Source organism: Anguilla anguilla, chromosome 5 (genome assembly GCF_013347855.1).
Source record: "Anguilla anguilla isolate fAngAng1 chromosome 5, fAngAng1.pri, whole genome shotgun sequence".
In the NCBI taxonomy this organism is placed as follows: Eukaryota; Metazoa; Chordata; class Actinopteri; order Anguilliformes; family Anguillidae; genus Anguilla; species Anguilla anguilla.
This window is the reverse complement of record NC_049205.1, coordinates 16171912-16195661: the sequence shown is the minus strand read 5'-3', so window position 1 is coordinate 16195661 and position 23750 is coordinate 16171912. Positions and strand designations below refer to the sequence as shown.

General features: G+C 41.7%; 1 protein-coding gene across 1 annotated transcript in view; it reads right to left on the bottom strand.

Moving 5' to 3' along the window:
• Positions 1-23750, bottom strand: part of LOC118226724 (mineralocorticoid receptor-like) — a 73164-nt gene that overhangs the window by 25626 nt on the left and 23788 nt on the right. The window contains 1 exon segment of the mRNA XM_035416549.1: positions 7454-7590. Coding sequence (XP_035272440.1) covers positions 7454-7590 — 137 coding nt within the window.

Sequence of the window (23750 nt, the reverse complement as noted above, 5' to 3'; positions counted from 1 at the left end):
TTAGCTTTAGAAAAGAACGAAAGCTCTATCCATATAACATTCTAACAATCTAATTTGCACTTACATCAAACGACTCCAAAAAAAACAACAGTTGCCAATTCTCATGAAGGTACAATGTCAGACACCTTTCACTGACACACAACAGCACGTAATTCCTGCTGAAAAATGGATTCAGATACCTTCTCTCATTCCTGCTTATGCACAAAGGTACATCCTCTTAGTTCTCTCTCATTTTTCAGTGATGTCAAAGAGCACTTACCTAGGTGGCGCTACAGAGATCACTGGTAATTCAGAATTGGGCCTTTGGCATGAGTGACACAAGTCATTTCAGGCGAGGGAGAAATAAGGATGCTGTTAACCTAGTGGTCGGTTTCACAACCACCATCCAGACGACTTATTTCAGTACCGACAACCAGGAGCCGCACAGCGAGGCTTCAGGCCTTTAGGCTGCTTTGCGGTAAAACCCCTTGAGCTCTGGGAGAGTGCGCTTAGGTGAAATGGAGGCCACAGGGTTCTGGCCTAATGATATGGCCATAGAGTGGGGATGAATGGTTAAAACTGGGAGAGGTAAGTTTCTGTGGCCACTTGTGTTGCTTATGAGCAGAGTTTCCATGCTCTTTGGATGTTGGACACAGGTGGCAGTTCATATGTGAACAGCTATACTATCTTCTTTCCTCATTCCACAAGATCACAGAGGCTACAATGCAATATAACATACAGTAACAATACTAAATAAATAATAATAATAATAATAATAATAATAATAATAATAATAATAATAATAATAACTAATAACCTATTTATATAGCACATTTCATGCAAGTTATTTGTAGCCCAAAGTGCTTCAGAAAACAGATGCAAAGATGATAAAAAACATTAAAGCTACCAGTTTCTTATACAGCCTTGACTATATTCATTTATATTCCCATAGGTTGTAGATTGACAAGAGAAAAGTGGCTGAAACATCTTAGGAGTGATAGCTTCTTTACGTACGTGATGTTCTGCTCTAGCACTCTTGATCGAGTTGGCTATTATTTTTATATTTGCTTCACTGTATGTATGGATTGTAAGTAAAAAAGAAAGTCCTTCTGGATAAATGTGTCTGCTAAATGCTATGCAACATAAGGTAAATGTTAGCTCAATTGCATCGCCTGGCGAATGCTGAACAGTGGGCACTGATTCATCCCGCTGCTACATCGAGTTAGTAGTGATCAAACTCGATTTAGAAATGGCCTGCCCTGCGGGGTGAAGTGGCCACCCTGCTTCGGTCGAACCTAAAACAACTGGACAAGCTCCAAACAAACAGCAAGCTCCAAACTTCAGTTTTCATAGACTAAAAATGCTAATTCCAATTTATTCTCAGACTAACACGCATATACAGTATGGTTCATATGTCTTCCCTATGAGAAATGCTGTAGTTTAAAAATTCCAACATTAATTTCAGAAAGATAATTGAATATCACAAGTACTGAGTACTGATAACATAATGACTAGTTTAACTAGTTAAACACATCTTTGGATAGTCGTCACTCTTCTTAGAAATTGGTTGTTCATATTATTGATTTGAGTGACATGTTCAGCCTGGTTTTTTTCTCATTTCCTGGACAAGGTAACAGCACAACAGTGCAACTGTTATCAAAAGCACTGTGGTCTGTAATGTTATGCAACTCTGTGTAATGTTAGGCAATTCTGAAAAAAGGGTGTGAAGGACGCTTCCACAAAAGGGAACACGTGTCCTTCGCAAAGGTTTTACGGAATTGGATGATGTCATGGACCATGATGTCTTCAATAAGACTTTGCACACCCAGCATACGCTTGATTAAACTTGTTTGAGTCCCAAGAAGAGGGCATGGCCAATTCGATCACATGACCTGAGGGGCAAGGTAAATTAAGTGAGGATAAAACCAATGAGGGCTTTGCATTTCACTGAAATGGAGGAATTATGCATGTAGGATGACCAATATAAAATATATTCTAAAACAATGTATTTAATAAGTAATTATGCTTGTTGACAAGTTATATTCTCAGTGTTGAAAAACCACAGAGCACTATTCAGTATAAGTTATTACATTTAATCATTTCTCTAAAATGAATGTTTCTATTTTTTAAACTACAGCAGGCTATTTCTCATATGGATGACATAATAAAGCATATTGCCCTGTCCAATGCTGCACAAGCTTTTCATGTTTTTGAGCTGCATTAGATATTTTATTAGGATGGGACCCTCCATTTTAAAGCAAATTAATTCACTGCTAACACCCATTGGCTGGACAAGCCAGGGTTTACACGAGGTGCACCAATTGTTCAACATGCGTCAGGTGATGCAGCACTAAATATTCTTACTTTACACTACACTGCATTGCATTTTAGTACATTTTATAGAATTCAGCAAATGCTCTTTTCCAGAGTGACTTACATGGCTTACATTGCTTGGCATACAAGCCATTTTTACAGCTGGATATTTACATAAGCGGATAAATCAAAAGTCTTAATTAACTTGCTCAAAAGTACAACAGTAGTGCGTTGTCTTGCTATCAAACCTATCACTTATATCTGTAAATTTCACACACTTTTTTGTAACTGTTAAACTACCTTGTTACCTATTATCTCACCACCTCGCTGTTCTTCTGTTTTCTAGGTCAAATTTAATTTCAGTTTTGTTTAATCAGGGGTCTCTTGAGCTTAATGATTTACAGTATGTTGCGTGAGAGATAGGGCAAGGAAACATATACCTGTGACATCAAATTACTATTCCAATGCAACTAACTTGTACAATATATGCTAGCACACATAAAAACAGTCACAGCCATGCAAAAAACAATGCTTTGAACAGGGATACTAGATTCTCTAGCTTCATTCATGTTTGTAACATGTTCCATAATTAAGGAGAATTATAACTGAAACTCTGTTATAATTATAACTTAAACTGTTTTCCATTTCTCTTAACCTGCACCCTGTAACTCATCTACTCGTCTACTTATGAGGTTCTGTGCACTGGACTAGGAGAAGCAGAGGAGGCTAGGGACTCCCTACAAGGGAACAATGAGCCTTGGCCAAGAAGTATAGATAGAAAAGGAAGCTTCACCTACTTTTCAGTACCTACTTTTCACTAGTGAACTTTGGCGATACAGAGAAATATAGCATCTGTGGATGAAAGAGCATGTCTGAGCTGCAAAAAGTTCAGCAACATATCTGCTGCCAAGCCATTTAAGGCTTTAAAAACAAGTAAAAGAATTTTAAAATCAATACCACAGCAAGTACAGGGTAATATGAGCTGCCTTCATTGTTTTAGTCAACAGTTTCACAGCAACATTTTGGACTGATTTTAGACACATGCTTTGAAAGGCCAGGAAAAAGTCCACTACCAATAATCTGGTCTACATGAAACAAATGTGCAAATTCATTCATTCATGAATGTGAACAAAACAACCTAACTGCAGCTATAGTCTGAAAAACTAAAACAAAATAAACAAACAAAAATCACTTTCAGTCAGTAATGTTTCCAATATGGGACTGAAAGCATTCTGATTCCAAGATTAATCATAGGTTCATCACCACTTGTTTAACATTTAATTCTAAGGAGCCTAGGTCACAAATGATATTTTCTTCTTGACACAATAATTAAAATAGTTGGTTTGGGCATCCAAACTTGTATGTTCTTCATATTTTAGGCATTTTTCAGTTTTTCTTATACTGAGAAATTTACAGTACACAGCTTCAATTGTTCAAAACAGGCCTACACTCCAGTTACATGGCTGACATTTACTAAAGGAAATCAGGTTAAGTACATTGCTCAATAGCGGTGTCCCACTTGAACCTACAACCTCGGAACGGCTAGACTGAAATATATAGGTGTGTGTCCTCCATATAGCTATGGAAACAAACACTTTGTTTTTGAATACTGCCAAGGGAGATCATACACAGAGAAAAGAGAACTGAAATTTGATTCCTGTTGGAATACTACTTTCCCTAGGTGATACACAGGGTAAAGTAACGACCTTGGTAGTAACCAAGATAGTACCTAATGCAAGGGCAATGTTAGATCTGGAGAAGTTCAAGGATGTCCAGTAGGGGCACAGATTGAGAAATATCTCCTGAAAATGGTATAGGTCATCCAAGGAGGGCAATGCTACAATAATAGAGGCACTGACCCATAGTAGAGGCAGTTAATCACATTATATGTAGGTTGTGACTTTCTCACAAACAGACCTCTTTCTCCTTCCCTACAATCGGTTACATATACAGTACCCTCATAACCCCTACTCAGAACCCCCAGATAGTCAGTGCAAGTCAGCGGACATGCATGGTTGAATCCAGAAGAACGCAAAGTTAAAGAGTTAAAAGAGTGTTTTTTTTTCTTTGTGATTTGTCTGAGTCAGTATATTCCCAGGCCTTCCTGCTTTGGAGGACACAGAAATAGCTCTTTCCCCTGAGAGGACAACGCCAACAGAAATTAAGCAATGGCTGTTTTAATTCCCACCTGTATCCTTGGCTGTGTCCTGCAGTCTCCTCTCATATATCATAGACTGAACTGTTCTCTTTTTCAACCGTAGAGAAAGAGAGTGGGAAGCAGACTGTCAACCAATGCCCCTCTGTGCTGACTCATTGTTTTAAAACCAAAACCTCTCTATCTCTCCCTTTTTCTTTTCACCTTTTTATCCTCTCTCTCTCTCTCTCTCTCTCTCTCACACACACACACACCACACGGGTATACTGTACAGCATACAGTGCCATCCAAAATGATTCACGTCCTGGATAAAGATGAGAAAAGAAAACAAAATAAATAAATAATACAAATAATGAGCTCATGCTAAAAAAATTATGTCATTTTACAGTAATACAATTGTTCAGAGAAACATATTTTGTTTAAAATGTAATTTTTAACAAAAAGAGATCTGCACAACTTGGTTGCATCTTGGAGACACAGAGTCTCCAAATCTACCATCAGATGCGATGCCAGTAGGCTTTTTAGAAGGGTTGCCAGAAAAAAAAGCCTCTATTGAATCAACAAAAATAAGCATCTGGAGTTTGCTCAATGGCACAGGAACTTCAATTGGAACCGGGTGTTACGGTCAGAGGAGACCAAAATGAAGCTTTTGGCCACACACACCAGTGGTGGCTTTGGCATCAGAGGAAGGGCACATATGTTGAAAAGGACTTCATACCTACAATGAAAAATGGTGGAGGACAGTTCAGATTTTGGGTTCATTTTCCATCTAATTGGCCCTGGGGCTCTTGCTAAGGTCAATGGAATCATGAACCCCAGCAAGCACCTAGACATTTTGGCCAAGAACCTCATTCCCCCTGCCAGGAAGTTCAAACTTGGCCAAAAATGGATATTTCAGCAATACGTTGATTCCAAGAACACCGCAGAATCAACCAAGAAACGGTTAACTGACCACAAAATTACTGTTTTCCAACAGCTGAACCTGATCAAGATTTTGTCATTTAAATAGAAGAGGACAGTCGGCAAGCACTGACCAAAGGATCTGAATGATCGCAGACATTTCCGGAGGAGTGGTCAATGAGCCCCCCCCCGCCCCCTCCCCCACATATATGTTGACAAATCTAAAACATGATAAACGATGACTCAGTAGTGTTATCATTTGTGAAAGGAGGATGCCAAAAGTACTAAAAGCAGGGGTACAAAAAACTGGAAAAAAGACATTTTTACTTGATGAGCACAACCTTTTTGCAGAAAGCAATATTCTACCTTGGGATGATTAATTAGATGATTAATATTTTAGCTTAACTTGCATTGTTTGTATTTTTGCTTCTGCGGGATGTCTAATCTACAGTTTGGTAGAAAGACAAAATAAAGGCTTGCTCAATCTCTATTATTTTTTCTCTTTTCAGCAGTGATGAGAGTAGGCCTGCAACACAGCGCCGACCTGCTGGAAGGTTAAAGTATTCATTGGCCACGTACTAGCCAGGGGGTGATTATACGTTTTTACAGTGCAAGATGCGTCAGCTGGACAGGGCACGCAGAACTGATGGTCCTTTCCTGAAATAGTCAGTTCAAGGAGAAAAAAAATAAACACCACAGAAGGCACTGATCTTCCCAAACCAGGGCAAAGGAAAATGTAGATCAGTTTAAAGGAAAAGGAAAGTTTAAAGGAAAGCTTAAAAACTTTGCACTGAAACAACTGCCTCTAACAGTAAATAAGAAAAAGTGGCACCGATCCTTTTCAAATACATCCGGAAGCAGTTTTAGAGTTAAAATTATATTTGAAGTCATAAAATGACAGTATAATATAAAACACAAGTCAGTCCATCTGTTCCTGTTTCTGTGTGAGAATAAATGTATATAGTCCACATTTGAGTCCACTCATTTTGGGATAATGAAAGGTGACAGCTGCTTGCGCCTTTTCTGTCATCGTTTTTATTTCACACAGAAGCTGAAACAACCCTCACATTGCACTCTCTGCATCTCTGATTGGCTCAGAGATTGAAGGTTATTACCCAATGGCCAACCAAGGTTCTATAATGTATGGACTGAAGACCATACACTATGGAATCTTGTATGGTCTTTAGTCCATACACTACAGAATCATGACAGAAGACTATCCTCTGGACTCAATATTTGTTCTTAATGTTCAATAATAAATAAATGGGCATTTATTTTGGCAAATTAATACTGACTACCAATCTGTGCATGTGAAACATCTGTTTGTAGATCCATTTTAAGTATGTATGTTGGTTGAATCCCATGCTGTGTATTTTGCAGACCAGCACACATGGTTGGTCTGGTCATCTACTTTTAGAGTAGCTTAATTTCCAAATCCAGGTTTTTCCCACCATGTGACAATCATGCCATACGATTCCACCCACAGGACTGCAATCAAGTATCATCAGTTTGTTTGTTATTCCTGTTCAAGCAAACTTTCATTCACTCCTACTGATAACAGAGGGCATGTCAATACTAGATTTGTGGAACCGCCATTCAAGTGAAAACTATTCAACAAATACACTGTGGAATGATAAGGCTAGTATGTGCTGTCACTCTCTCCAATTTGAACGCGTGTTTCCGGCTATTTGGTGGGTGGATTGGGGAGGGGGAGCTATGTTCTTCACCTCTTCACTTCCCTTGAGGCCAGTGGTTCTGGAAAAATTTAAATCGGCAAAAACTCCTAATCTCTCTCCTAATCTCAGTTTGTGCTTCCACACGAGGCAGCCTCTGCCCTTAGGATTCTTTTTAAAAAAAACATTTTTTGGCGAATTTTACATATCCTGCATTTGTCCAATATATGGTTCAGACTGGGGTATCTAATATGCCCAAAGACAAAGCTTCAGGCACCAATGCAACAGACACACCTTCATCTCTGCTCCCTTTGCTCAGAACCACTGCTTCAGTCTTTGCATAGGTAGATATATTCATACATTTTGGCACGGAGAGAATGACAGGTGTGGAAAAACTGGCAGTGAAAAAAAACCCCATTAATACTGCACATACCTTCCACTGCTCTTTTGAAGAAGACCTTACAGCTGCCGCAGGTCACGACCCCGTAGTGACAACCCGACGCCTCGTCCCCACAAACCAAGCACACTTTGGCCGACGAGGAGCCGATGGGTGTGTGCCTCAGGGACGCGCTGAAACACAAAAACAGGGACGTGAGTTACACTTTCTAACACGTAAAACACCCGAGGGAGGACAAAACAGCGACTAAAGGAACAGCGTTTCTCTCAGTGTGTCCCAGCAGCTTAGAGTTAAGGAGAGTGGTGCCGCAAGTTTGTTATATTTTGAGTGTCTAACTGTATGGTGGAGCACTACAGTGTGACCGTGCAGCTGCGTGCTGAGGAGAAAACCTGGCTGATTATGCTGTGTTTAGAATAGAAATGTTCTCGAGTGACAGTGGAAAATAGTCAAACACCTTTCATAGAATATCCATGCTTGAATAGAAGTAAACTGATATGCGCAAATGACTGGTAACACAGTGTGAGATGTAGCACAAACTGAGATGCAACACATAACACAATTTTGAGTGATAGCAGAGATAAGAGATATACACAGTTTGAGACCACAACACAGAGAGAGATTGCACACACTGAGATAACAGTATGAGAATGATTGTAGAGTACGAGAGACAACATAAAAAGATTTTACACACTCTGAGATAACACATGGTGAGAGAGATTATAGAGTATGATAGACAGCATAGAGAGAGAGATTTCACTCTGAGATAACACAGTATGAGAGCGATTGTGAAGTGTGAGAGATGGTGTACAGAAAGAGAGATTCCACACTGAGATAACACAGTATGAGAGAGATTGCAAAGTGTGAGAGATGGCATATGGATAGAGATTACACGAGATAACACATGTTGAGAGAGATTGCAGAGTGAGAGGGACAGTGCAGAGAGATAACACTGTGTGAGAGAGATTGTAAAGTGTAAGAGATGGCGTACAGAAAGAGAGATCACACTCTGAGATAACACATAGTGAGAGAGGTTGCAGAGTGTGAGAGACAGTGCAGAAGGATAACACAGTGTGAAATACGTGCACAGTGCGGGAGATGCAGTGCAGTTTGACAGGCAGCTCGGCAGTAAAGATAATGCAGTCTGAGAGATGGATGCAGAGTGAGAGACGCAGAGTGATAGCGATCACAGTGAATCATTGTTACTGCAGTGGTGAGGGAAGTGTGCTGCAATGTGGAGGCTGGTTCCTGTTTTTTTTATTTTTCTCTTTTTTTTTGTCCTTGAGCCTTGTACATTTATGTGACCCCCTTCTGCCCCAGGTTGCAGGTTGCAGCCTTTCCACCACCACCCCCCCCCCACCTCACACAACAAAATTCACCCCCCTCCCCCCAAACCCCTCACACACAAGTGACATAGAAAAGCATAACAGTGAAGCTCAAGAAGAAGATGATGATGAAGAAGAAGCAGAAGAAGAAATAGAGCTACAACAATTCATAATATCAACAACAATATCAGCAAAATGAAAATAAAAAATAAAATAAACACAAAGAAAAAAACACAAAAGGAGAAAATCTAAACAAACCCGCTCTCCAGTTTCCTTCCTCACCCTTATCACTCCCAGCATTATTTCAGCGAGGCTGGTTCCTATTGAGTGCTGAGAACCTGAGAGTGGAGTGTACAGGTAATGTGCGCCATGTGTTCATTCACTGCAAACATCTCTGTGAGTGGGTGTGTCCTCTCTGGGGCCCCGCCCACTTCCACCCCACCCCCCGAGCCATTTGGCTCCGCGAAGGCCTCTAGATTATGCATCAGATACACCTTATTCTGTGACCACACCAGGAGCATCCTGTTGGTTTTACTGTGTTTCCATCAATTATTAAATGCAAAAAAAAAAAAAAAAGCTTTCATTGCTTTAACAGCAAGGGAGAGAATGTGAGAGATATCCTTTTGTGTGGCATATCCTCCAGCTGAATCACAAACACTAGAAAATGAGCCTTGTTGCTTTATAGCTTCTGATTCAGCAGAAAGTAGCCAAAACCGACACATTTTCAGTGTGAGTGCGCACAAGTATAACCTTTACAATTCCGCAGGATGACCTCCTCAAAAGATATACCGTGCATACTAAAGTATTACTTTCATTATATGAATAAATAGGAGGAACTCTGAAACTGGGAGCCACATTTTGCATAGACCCAGAGGTGGAAAATCCAGGAAAGCAAAACTCCTCCCCGGTATTTTGTTCCAATCACCTGGATTTGCTAATTAGCACAATTCATCAGCCAGGATGTAGAACTAATCAGTGGAATCAGTTCATGGATGGAAGAAACACATCACTGGACTTTCACTTTCTGACCCCTGGGTTTTCCACCGCTGCACAGAGGGGACCTGCCTAAAAAAACAGCACAAAGCTGGACTGTACAACAGAGGATCGGTCAGCTCTCACTGAATCCACATCACTTTACCATGGGAGGTAGAGCATTTGGAAGACAAAGTCCTCAGTGCAGACAGCTAGACTAATCTCACATGGTAGGTGTGGCACAGAGCAGCCTCTCTGGAAGCTCCCAGGGACGGGCGGCTTAAACGCACATGTGCCCTCATTTACTGAACTGCCAAGACCTACCGCCTGCCTCTCTTTTCACATTAAAGTTATTATTAACGGCAGGGAACCGGTGTTGTTGCAGTAGGTTTCAGCACGAAGCTTCATTTAAATACAGTATTAAAATCTGCAGGTTATGTAGAATTTCCATAGTTTTTCTTCAGAAAGAAAACTTACTTGCCATCTCTATAATTTGCTTGCGTATTTTTGGTATTCAGCATTAACACTAAAACAGTTTAATCTGCAGATAAACAGTTTTTTTAGGGCTGAAAAGGGAGTTGAAACCGCAACATTTGGCTCATTTCTCCCCCTCTGTTTCCCTCCTTTAGGGTCATTGGAGATACTCAGTTTGTCTCATTAGAGCACAAGCCATCCAGTCAATACCACAGGCTGATGATCTGCTTAGGATTCTGTCTCTAACTCGTCCTAAACAGGCTGTCTCCTCTCGAAGGCACATTCTCACATAATGTGAGCTAACAGCAGTTTGGACGTACCGGCCGGCGGGGCCCCAGATGCAGCCCCGATGGGTCCTCGCAACGCGCACTCCGACTCGGCCTGTCAGGGCCTGTTGTTGGGCAGAGACCTTGGATCAGCGTGTGACCTAATCCATTGCCCTGCCACGTGCTCTTTTTTTTTCTGGAAAGGAGCTGTTGTTTATGCCACCTGGGGTCATATCGATTGTATATTACACCCTGCCTGCGCGCGGTCGCCACTGTTTCAAACGCTCGCTCGAGACAAGGTGACTTTCTGAAGGAGGTCCTTACAAATCCACTTGGCAATAAACTTGAGAGTCATAGTAATGAATGCGGCTGCTCATTTCAATGGGGTGAAAAATATCGTCTTCCATTGTCTCTTTTCCATTACAATTACAAACTTTAATCATTGAGGGCTTGTTACTTGCAGTATAAGGAATAAAATAAAATGTATAAAAGATAAATAAAATAATGTTTCAGATTTCAGAAAGACATATCGGTCCATTAGAAACAGAGCGAATCAGGGCCTGTTTCACCATTCCATAGTTTGACCTTATCTCTTAAAGGCATAGATCACTTCCTGGAGTTTAAAAAAAAATATGTAATTACAGTTTTATTGTGTTTCCAGTTGTCCAAGGTATCTTGTTTGATCAAAGAAGGATCTTTCAGACACTTACATGAGATTCTGATGACCAGCTAGCTTTACGATAGCTGAAAAAGAGGTACTCAGGGGATGAATGTAGGAAAATGCACTTCAAGTAACTCTAAACAGCTTGAGTCGGTGCATTATGTTTCCAGAGTCTGTACAAATGAACACATTCATCTCACAGTATTTATTCTCCATTACAGATATAAGTATCAGTTCAGTTTTCATATCTTGCTTGTGGAGTACTTCTGGCCTTCTCAGTTCTGAAGAGGTGCAAGCTTTTCATTCCCAAGGACCCATGTGGTAATGTTGATATTGGAAGCCATGCAACAATTTCCTTGAGCACAGTGGTCTCAGGTTGCATGCACCAGAGGAAATAGCTCCAGCTGAATATAAGATTTAACACCATTTTGGAAGAATAATTGGGTAAGTTATGAATGTACAAGAAGGCACCTAATACATGTACAGGGTGGCATGCATACAGTAGGCTAATTGGAGTCTCTAAATTGCCTCTAAATGAGTGTCTCTAAATGAGTGTGTGAGTGTGTGGGCCCGGCGATGGATCGCCAAACTGGCCAGGGTGTATTCCTAACTCTCGCCCACTGCATGCTGGGATACACTCCAGCCCACACTGCTTTGCAGTTACCTGAAGGGGTCTTTTTGGATCAGATTGGACACCACTACTTTACGAGCTAAAGGCAAAGGAAAAAACTGATCCTAGATCAGCATTCCTACTCTGAGATGCTTCGTGACTGTGGACCCGGTTCTAATAAGAACTGGCTCCTCTTTCATAGTGAAGTCTGACAGCTATGTGGAACCCCTAGTTATTGCATTATAGAGAGGCTCGTATGGCTTTGATAAATGTTGTGACCGTTTTAATTCTGCCATTATGAATAAAAGTTAGATTCTTTCCTCTTGGATGCTGTTAAAGACAGCTTGGTCTTAACCCAAAAAGAACCACACTGTACTGTCAGTAGGGCCATGAGTTTTCCCTGAACATGTGACCAGGAAAACATTTAACATGTACGTAGGCCTTGTCCTCATGGCGTCACTATAACCACTCTAATTGGACTAATCAGCAGTAAACAGTCACAGGCACATGACCAATTAGACAATTAAGGACCAATCGATGAACTTGTCACCGCAAGGGTGTAAGCCTCATTGATTCAGAGGACTAAGGAACCACAATGTCCTGGATACAGTGACGTGGAATAACTGACAATGCCAACGGCCACGTGCTGACAAACCGTACGCGTACCGAATCCTTAAACTCGCCCGTGCAGCCAGTAGGCTACCTGTGAAATCAATCCTGGTTCTCCGACCCGCTCCCGGCCTCCTCGCGTTTGCATGCACGCCGGTCTTTCCGAACGGGAGCGCCCGAGGGGGCGCGGAGCGGCGCGCGATCGAAGGGGCGTTTCCTCGCGCGCGTCGCTCCGGGCCGGGGCTTCGCTGTTTACGCGCGCTCGCGTCCCGGGGAGTCAAGCTGGAACACAGCGGAACAAAATCCGCAGCGCTTCAGAACGCAGCGGAGCAGAGACGAAAGCGAAAAAAAAAAGCAGCTCGCAAACGTGTCGGTACAAATTTGAGTTTCAGATTTCCGCACCACTTCTTCGGTCGAGATATTCCAAGTCTATGTGGGGAAACAGAGACTTGGACAGTTACAGACAGGCGAAAAAAAGACTTGTCAGTAGTCACAAACAGAAACAAACGCCGCTCCAATGAGAAGGTGTAGGCTCCCTGAGCTGGTAATTTGAAGGTGTTTAGGATGAAGGGAACTGTGGTTGTAGAATTGGCCCTCACAGTCACCCACTGTGAACCCTTTGGGGTATAGATTTTATCTGACGGAAGTTCTGAACTGTTGTAAACACCACAATTCAAGGCAATTCAATCCTACAGCTTTGTTCTCCATTTGTGTTAAAAAAACAGACATTTCTTTTTGGCTCAAACACTCAAACACATAAAATAACAGAGAAAGGCAAACATTACAACAAATAACAGAAAAATAACAGCCATTAAATGTTCAATGTCACTGTAGTTACGTGTAATTGTTTAGGTACTGCAAACCCTCTGGATACTCACATTCATGTTGGCCTTTAAAAATAAAACTGCAATGGGGGCAAAAAAAAAAAACAATTTTTCCTTACCTACGGAAACTAACAGGCTGGCTTGACAGCTGCAGCTTGCGTGAATTGCGCTAGGAGGGATGAATTCTATTGGCTGACATCATCCATGGCTGTGATGATCCAGCCTTGGATGATCAAGCAATTCCTTTCAGGTGAGTCATCCTCTGTGACTGCTGGCGTATTAAAAAGCCGAAGGGCCGCGCCGAACACGTGTCTTTACCGCGGGACAGATGTTCAGGCTCAGTGTGGCACATGGCTCATATTTAGCTCTTGGTCTATATTGGATGTTGCAGTGGGAGCATTTTCCACATTGTTCAGATTTTCTGCTTCACAGCTGTCTGAGCCATGCTGCATCAGCGCATACTGTAGTCTGTACAGTGGGGGGAGATGGTGATTCGTGGGTGGAAAAGTTGGAATACGGTGGCCCCGTCCACCCACAGCATCCACAAAAATTAATTGAAATTAAATTTTAAGAACTACGATGAGCCTGAGTTATTTGTTAATAAGACCAAATTTACAGTAGGTTTTAAAGGATCAGGGTAACAGTTATTGAAAGGACAAGCACTGTGGTTACTGAATGTCTAAGACCAGGGTTACAGTTACTTAACATAGAGGACAAGGTTAGTGGTTACTAACAAAGAGCGCCAGGTTTGTGGTAACTAACATAGAGCAGAAGGGTGTTACTGAACAAAGAGGACCATATTTCTGGTTACTGAACAGAGAGGAGTAGGTTTATGGTTACAGAGAATAGACACGTAGGTTTGAGGTTACTGAACATAGAGGACCAAGTTTGTCATTACTGAACACAGAGGACCAGGTGGGTGGTTACTGAACACAGAGGAGTAGGTTTGTCATTACTGAACACAGAGGACCAGGTGTGTGGTTACTGAACACAGAGGAGCAGATGTGTGGTTACTGAACACAGAGGACCAGGTGTGTGGTTACTGAACACAGAGGACCAGGTGTGTGGTTACTGAACACAGAGGAGTAGGTTTGTCATTACTGAACACAGAGGACCAGGTTTGTGGTTACTGAACACAGAGGACCAGGTTTGTGTTTACTGAACACAGAGGACAAGGTTTGTGGTTCCTGAACACTGAGGAGCAGGTTTATGGTTCCTGAACACAGAGGACCAGGTTTGTGGTTCCTGAACACTGAGGAGCAGGGTTGCTGTTTTTGGCCCGGCTCAGTTCCCAGCCTCATTAAGTCAATCTGGTTCACAGCGGTGAACAAACATTGAGATGATGGGTCTGTGCCAGGGGTCAGAGGAAGGGTTGCCTGAACTCTGAGGAGATGTGGGAAAGCTCAGGGCGGAAAAGAGACCACAGGCCTCGCCGTACGGAGTCAAGCGCTTGTAACACAGTCGGCTCCGCTTAAGCAAAAATAGCTGGCGAGAAAGACAGCGGAGCGGGGGCACGCGGTCCTCCAAGAACGATCGATACCACAGAGCGACTAAAGAGCCGTGTGATTCCAACTACAGAGCGGGGCCTGCGACTGACAGAGATGTTAAACTCGGAATCGGGAGAGAACAGCAGCAACAACAACAACAACAACAAAACAACTCCCACACAAATCGGCAACCAGTTGTCATTCGCCATGAATCTCAGTTTTTATAACAAAACCAATCCTCCTTCATGGTTCTGAAAGTACTCTGTGTTTTGCAAAAATGGCTGGCCGTGCTGCTTGCATGTCAGGGAACGTAGTAAAGCGACCCATGCTACAAGCACCAATGCAGGTGTGGGAAAAGAACAACAACTTTTCTGACCTACAGCATATGGCCAAAAGTATCTGGACCATGGTCAGGGGCAGTTTTTCATGGTTTGGGCTAGACCCCTTAGTTCCAGTGAAGGAAAATCTTCTATACTACAACATATAATCACATTCAAGACAATTCTGTGTTTCCCCAACAGTTTGGGGAAGGTCCTCTCCTGTTTCAGCATGACAATGCCCCTGGGCACACAGCCAGGTCCATATAGAAATGGTTTTGCCAAGAATGGTGTGGAAGAACTTGTCTGCAGAGAGCCTTGACCTCAACCCCATCCAACACCTTTGGGAAAGTCAACTGCGAACCAGGCCTAATGGCCCAATCAGTGCCAGACCTAAACTAATGCTCTTCTGGTTGAATGAAAGCAAATCCCTGAGACAATGATCCCACATCTAGTATAAAGCCTTCACAGAGGAGTGGAGGTTGTTAAAGCAGCAAAGGGACCAACTCCAGGTTAATGCCCATAATTTCGGACAAAATTTTGGATGTGAGGTGTCCACAGACTTTTGGCTATTTAGTGTATCTGTCAAGACCATGCTGCTAACACTGCCATATATAAACAACATGCATGTGAGTGGGCCAGCTGAGAAAATGATTAAGTTAAATCACCTGAAATCACAGGTGCCTGCAGCACTGCACCAAGCGCTGAGCAGTTTCATTAAATTTTACTGCACCTGTTCAAGTGGGTTGAGCAGTTGATAACAGCAGAGCCCAAATAATAACCATCGCCGGTGCTGGGCGATGCAGGACAACAAGAGACTGAGGTAAACTTCAGTTATAAAGAACAGGCATAACTGGGACGAGGTACAGTTGTCTATAATATATACTAACTGCCAGACATCTAGAAGTTTTCCATTTTAATGCCCTTCAGACCAGGTTATATAGTGGTCATGAGAGTGTAAACATTATCCCGACAGCAACTCATATTCTTGCCACACAAGCCCCCCCCCCCTGGGCTGCACTTGCAGACCACCGTCCTTCAGCTCCAATAATGAAGGTGCCTCTCATTAGGGGTCGTCTAGAAAAGTGCCTGACTAAACAATAAATCACCCGCCTTTCACAGAGATTTAGATTACAGGCACTTCACTACAGGTACCTGCCTGCCCCATGAGGCCACAGATAGGGTTCTCTCAGAAGGATACAGGAAGGACATCCACAGCTTTCATATCATAGCCAGGGAAATATTACAAAGCATAGCATAAAGATCCACTGAAAGCCATAAAGTATCTATACAGTACACAGAGAGCCAATAATAGAATCAGTATCCAGGCCTAATTTATAATCGAGAGTACACACTCAGCTAAATAAATCTGCATGCGCTGTATCTGTGGAATGCAGCAATGCACACCACCTGCAGCACCTACAGTATGAGCTCAGTGTGCCGTGTTCATACTAAAAAAAATTGCTTATGAAGGAATAATGTGTGAAGAAGTAAGAGAGCAGCAACACTGGGGACTGTGTGGATAGGTCTGCTGACTCTTCATATATTAATTCCCCTGTCCAGGTAAGGGTTCGATTCCCAGCACTGTCTGAATGAAGTGGTAAGGGGGAAGAACTTTAGGGGGGGAGGCGGTCCCCTCTCCTTTTTAAAAAACAATACTGTGCTACATCTGATTACTTTACGAAACCAAAAACAGTCCCTTTCATTGTGAAATAAATGTATGATTGCATACTGATGGTTACTGCATTTGATAATGTAGTCTCGTTCTGTAGTCTCTGCTTTGAAACTCTTTAGATGATGCTCTTTGATGGATCCCGTGTTCTGAGTGTAAAAAGCTCCCAGAGAACGTAGAGGGGAAACTAATGTCACAGCACCCATTACTGAACCAGACAAAGTATTACTTCACAGTGGCCAATGAAGTATGCATCACAGTGCCCACCACAGTACCTATTACAGTGCCCATTCTAGTGCCAAACCAATAATCAACTAAAGCACCTACCAGTGCACAATGCACTGCCCAACAGCAATGGAAAGATTTGTGCTACCCACCACAGTACCCGAACACAAAGCAATGCACAGTGCCCACATAAATATGTTATGTTCATAGACCTTTGAGATCAGAGACAGTTATTAATAAACAGAAATAACAATGTTCATCTCCATATCCTGCTGAGATCTGGCAGAAAATAAAAGTTTTAAGTATTAAAATTTTTGTTGACATAGTACATGTATCTTGGATGACAAAAACACAATGCAGTGAAAATATTTTCCAAAATATTGTTTATTTTATTTTTTATTGAATGTCTCTTGTAGTGTGGGTTTCAGCATTAAGAATATTATGGGTCTTCAGATTGAAACCAAATACTCATGTCTCCTATAGGGGACAGAAATAAATTGCCATGTCTTGGGAGGATATCTGCCGTCCAAGGACTGAAGCATTCTGAGGTGGTATGGTTCTGTATCTGGGGTAGGTCTCACCACACTCATCCTGTACTGCTTTCCACAGGAGATACAGATAACTGAGATAAAGAACAAGGTCCCCTGCCAAGGGAACTATTCACACAAGTCACATTCTGTAGTGGGTGTCCATGTGTTTGAACACCACTATAGTTATTACTTTAAAACATTGGTCAGGTCCTGCTGGAACCTTGTGTTGCTTGTTCTGAGAGGAACAGTTCAGAAATATTATGCCAAGGCACCAAAAAAACCTTTGCACTTTTCAAGAATTTGTGTTTCATATAGTAAACACAATTTAGGTTGTTCTGCCAACAGAACAAGGGAACATAGGTGAAAAATAGAGGTAAATTTAGCCCTGATATCAGGAAGCATTTTTTGCATGGGGAACTGTCAATTTGTATAACAGTGTGCCAGGTTATATAACAGAAGCAAAACCGCTTGGGGTTCTGAAGACCAGACTTGACATAGTGCCAGATAATTTCCAGGCAGTAATCAAATTGATGAGCCCACATAGGCTGAATGGCCTGTTCTCTCCATCAAAAATGATTATATTTGTATGTTGTTATAGTAGTTTGCAAAAAACTTTCTCTTGCCAGGAAAATCCCATTTAGAAATGCGTGAAAGCCTGTATAGCAAATTCAGACTCACCTTTCAGCGAGCTTGCTAAAACCTACCATGAGCACACTGTTTTCTATACATTCAAACCTCAAAGAAATAACAAAAGTTTGGTTACGTCACCTTCTGAAGTAGCCTTTCCGGAATCTGGCCCTCGGGAGCAGTTCCATCTGGCCGGCTGACAATATTTGTGTTTGCTGTGTAAAAGACTTACTGGCTGATCATTTACTGAACCTCCACCATGTTTAGTCACCGCCTTCCTGGAACGAGTCAGATCAGGAAACGGAGATACTCTGAGTGAGACCCAGGGCCAGCTGGCTCCTGGACTCGTTTGTTGGGCACGAGGTTATTTCAACTGTTGAGAAACGGTTGGACATTGGATTTATTTCCAGGCAGAGGAAAAGGAGTTTTGTCACACACGCGGCTGAGGTTAAACAAACAGAGGGACGTGGAATACCAGGCACACAGGTTCATCGTAACTTCCTTCCTAATAACGCGAGTTCTGCGATACTGTAACTGCGTGAAAGAATAACTGCTACGGGGAAATCTGGGCAAACAGTTGGCATCATTACCCCAAACCTCAGAGTTAACGGTCTACATGCTAAATGCCTTAATCTGGATCAGCAGCATTTGCCTTAAAAAAAAAAAGGCAGACCAGCGTCCGGGCTGTCTAGGTAAATCTGTGTCACTAAAGCACAGGTCTTTTGCTTTTGGTGGCATAGGGTGAACTTGTGAACTTCCCCCCCTCCGAGCGGTTGAAGCCCCTCGTCGAAGGGGGAGGTCCCGCTGGGCAGAGGCAGGCTGGCCTGGATTTGGTGGCGACCTCCAGACCAGGCTTACAGTGGCTGGGGCAAACAGGAATGATAAACCCTTCAAGCGTGAGATTAACTTCAAAGGATCACTCAGAGTCCTCATGACCCATCTCTCTCTCTCTCTCTCTCTCTCTCTCTCTCTCTCCACATACTCTTTCCTTCACATCCACTGCCTTTATCAGGGTTAGTCAGGGTCTGAGAGATCCCCTGCAGGTGCACATTTTCTTTATTAAAATATCAAAAATATCCGCTAAATCGTGCAATAAATGTCATCTGACATCGCACAGCTTCAGTATCTGTGCTTTAGCCTTCTGACCGGACCCCATCTAGCCTGGGTGTTTACTCTATAGAACAATAAACAATAGGGTTCAGGCCGGGACATTCTCCCTAAATCCCCCCCCCCCCCCCCCAAGGCAGATGGATTTGGCTTTTTCCTGTAAGTACAGTAACCATTTAAACAGGACGTGAGCGCATACATGCCTGTGCAGTTTAGCTTAGTGCACACATGTACAGTAAGACGCAGACGGAAGTCTGGAGAGAAGCCGCTCAGCTGGGATAATCTATGGTCAGAAAAATGCAAGATCCATGAGCTCCTCAACTTCCGTGTGTCCAACAGTTGCAAAACAAGAAGTTACATGAGGATACGCTAGGCTTCTTTAAATCCCATTTACACAAGCATTCCCAGTGCTGGATAGGACAGTGTACAAACCTGCATACAGATTTTCAAGCAGCAGATATCTACTACTAAGATCAATTGCTTCTTGGCAGAGAGTATTCTTCTTAAACTACCCTGGTTGTTATTATTATTATTATTATTATGTGTCAAACATTTCCCAAAATGTAACTGTACCCTGCCAGTTTCAGCTGGAATAGAAACCTGTGATTTAGCAGAGTAAATGTAAATAAAAGACTGCAGGAAAAAAAAAGCAAGCAATGGAGAAAGAGAGAGGGGGGTGCATATCAACACCTTATTTTGGAAAACTGCCAGCTGTGTTTATCATCGCAAAGACTGAAACCGCAACCATAAGCTAAGGCCCTTGAGAGAAAGCGGCAGCAAGAAGCCAGCAAGAGGATGTGAACAACCCCCCAAAGCCACCGCCTCCTCCATACCCCCCTCCCACACCGGTTAGCTTTCCTCTCAAGGGTTGGTTTAACATACTCCATGCAAAGGATGAAATATCACCCTGCTGCCCATCGAGGGCCAACCGACTGCCACTTAATCTCCCTCAGTACTTCCAAACTGCTACTCAACAGCACGGCAATACACCCGATTTGCGTGCGATGACGCTCGCAAGAGGTAACGTTTCTCTGGACACACAGCTGTGCAGTCAACTTTCTGTTTGGTCTGTTCTTTATTCTTTTCAGATTGTGAACTGAGCACGCTCATCTCTTCTTACAGGAAGTTAATGCGGAAGGTGACCTCAGTGACTTGCCAGTGGTATCTCTGCAGGGTTTGAAGAAAGACAACTCAACAGACGAAAGACAAAAAACAGGTGAAAGCAGAAGACCTGACTGTTATCTATGCTAAAAAACTTTCCAATATATAGCACATTTACAACCCAGTTTACAGCAGGATACAAATATATTTTGCAATCTTTCAACCTGTCTGTATTCTCTTAGGCAGAAAATGTTCAAAGCATTACTTGTGATTTTAAATTTATAAATGTCTACAAAACAGTAAGGATACAAATATATTTTGCAGGCTTTCAGTTTTATGTATCCTCCCAGGCAAGGAATTTTCAATGCATTTTTATTTGTGAATTTAAATCAATTGAATATCTACAAGATAATGAATCAATATGAACAGAATCACTTTCACTCTTTAATGTCTGTTCATGCTACTGTGGTTTTTCTAACTGGCCAATTACAATCTAATAAAAGCTGCCACATCACTCAACAAAACAGGAAAGTCAAAGGATATTCAGATTTCAAGAATGTACTTAATTACAGCAAAAGAACAAAGCTGAATCACACCTGTTCAACAAATGTTGTTTTACATAAATTAAATCTAATAAAAACTTTATTAATAAAACTTATATATGCCAAACATGGGGCTGAGCATGTCAAATTCCCACCGTATTTTGAAATGGCAAACTGTCTGCTACCATAGCCGCATTCATGCGCAAACCCCACTGTCAATTTTTTAAATAATGAAAGTGCATACATTATTTTTTTTTAATGCAATGGGCATAACAGTATGACATCATACAGTATCTAAGTGTATTCATTCAAAATTCCCTTTGTTGTGCCTATTTTCCATTTATTTTGAATATATCTCAAAATAGTGGCCTAAATGTGGTTTATTAGTCATATAAACACAATAAATTGTGTTTATATGACTAATAAAACACAGTCAGACAGACCTACCTATCTCAATGAAAATTAATAGAAGCAACGTCCTTCTGGCCCACTGACCAGGTAATCTATGGTACAAGTCAATGGTATGGCCTTTTGAAGTTGACAAAAATGTATACACTGTCAACTGATTTAAACAAGAATGAATCCACAGCCTCTCGGGAAACTTTTAAAGGTGTTCTTGTGGATTTGAACTGAATTGGGACCGAAATGGCAACTACAGGTTTTGTGCAGTGCAATAGAAGTACTATACCTTACCTATGGGTTTAGCCGACCCACCCTGCTGGCAAAATGCTTCCCTCTCTGTATGATGTCATGGCCAATTAGGAATGGATGCATGCCACAGTTGGAATTGGCTAAAACTGTATTTGTTACAAATGTTTCTCTGGGGCACATCTCTAAAATAAACCCCAGAACCACAAATCCCTGAGATGTGATCTTTAAATCTGGTCCAGTTTCATCTGTGTGACCTGCATTTGAATGCTTGCGGTCAATTCTGTCAGCAAATGGCTTATAAAAATGTGTGGAATGGGGGAAAAGTAGTAGTAGAAGTCCAGTTCAGGGGATAAATCACTCACTTACTGAACATAACTCTTAATTTTGATTTTTTTTTACTGGCATTTATCAGCTAACCTCAGTCAATCATGCATGCGCACATACATACACACAAATTCACACTCACACACGCACACATGCAGATATACACACATAAAATGCACTGTATGCACACGCACATACCCATACATACACGCACCTATACACATGCATATACACAAACAAATACAAACGCACACATAATCACACACGCATACTCTCATGAACAGAAATACACGCACACGCGCATGTGAAAACATTCACACACACACACACACACACACATACACACACACACACACACACACACACACACACTCATCCATGAATAAATCACACCTTCTGTTCACACAGAGGTCCCGCTGATTCATCTGTGCATCCAGCTCACCATGGTCACTGTGATTCAGTATCAAAACAGAGGTGACCTGACCCAAATGAATAGACTATGCCCATGTACAAATCTCTAGCTCAGCCAATGACCTCCATCTTCTGCAGCTGATCAATCTCTATATCTTGATTTCTGTCATATCACACTTTTGATTAGTCAAAATTGGCAGCTTCTCAGGTTAGGAAGCATTCAGATCAAGCCCTGCAAATTTCTTTTTCATTCTCCATCTGAAAAATATTTGAATTAAAACATTTTATGGTAGTGTATTCTAGAAGTGGTCTCATTGTAATTTCTGGCATCTTGATTGTATTTTACAGTGCAAAAATGACTTCTCATACAGTAAGACATACTGTACATGAATGGGAATAAAGATATTGTGTGTTTGTTTGCATATGGACATTGACATGTCATGAATGTATTGTTTCACACTTATTTCAATGGGCAATTTGACCACAACCATACTTGTTTTTTTAGCAGGTATACTTTTAGTCAATGGTCCCAAAATGCAGTCATTCCATGGACTTCCAGTAAAGCTCAGAAATAAAGGTACAGTGGAGGTGCTTTCACTGTTCTTCAAGGAATTAATTTCCAAAAATACAGTGAAACAACAATAATGTTCCCTTTACAACCAAAGAAGGTACAAATTAAGTATATATTTCTGGCTATAGGTTACCATTCCAGTGACAAGTGTTTGCACCTTTGTAGACACTTTCTCAGGCCTTTTTTCCATGAGTGTACTGTATGTGTTAGGAAGAAGAGAAAAGATTAGAGAAATCTCAATGGGGACTTTTTGTGAAACCACTTTTGTAAAATCTAGGGAAAGGGGTTTTGGATGACTTCATATTTTTGCCAGTTGTTCCAGCCTCTAGTGAGATTTAAAACACTGTACACTACGATGCTACTGTAAATTGCTAACAAAAGAAAAGGATTTTTCAGTTGTCTGTAAGAATACCCACTTATGGATTCAATTTTATTCTTTTGTGTCTCACACCATTGTTGAAGCTTCATGTAGAGCACTCCATTGCTAATGACCAGCTTTATCACTGGAAATTACAGACATAATTATGAAATACAACAATACTGAAGACACAGTGGGAGGCATCCAAACTCTATGACACAAAGGAGCTATCATCAGCAGTGAACAGGGTAACATAACACCCTCTGCCGCTCCACTTCCATCAGCTGCCCACATACTGTATACTGGAGAGGCCCATTTGAATATTAAAATAACATAAACGGAGCTTCAGCTTACTTGACTAACATTTTGAATTAAACAGAAAATAATTTTTTGCGATACTCGAAGGCTCTCTCTGTTGACGTTCGTTTCCCAAAGTCAGAGTGATTTCTGACTGGCTTATTGGATATCCACCACAGAACTCCCGCCAACACATCTGCCCCAAAGCTATTGGCAGTAGTTGATTTTGGTATGATTCTGATAAGTAAAAACAAAAAGACTCGTGCCTATCATAAAACTGTTGATTTAAGAGCTCTGTGGAATGGAGCAGGGTACAGTTTTCCATGAGGGCGAGTGATCGGGAATGGGGACCTGCTAGGAGCTGGTCAGGAAGCA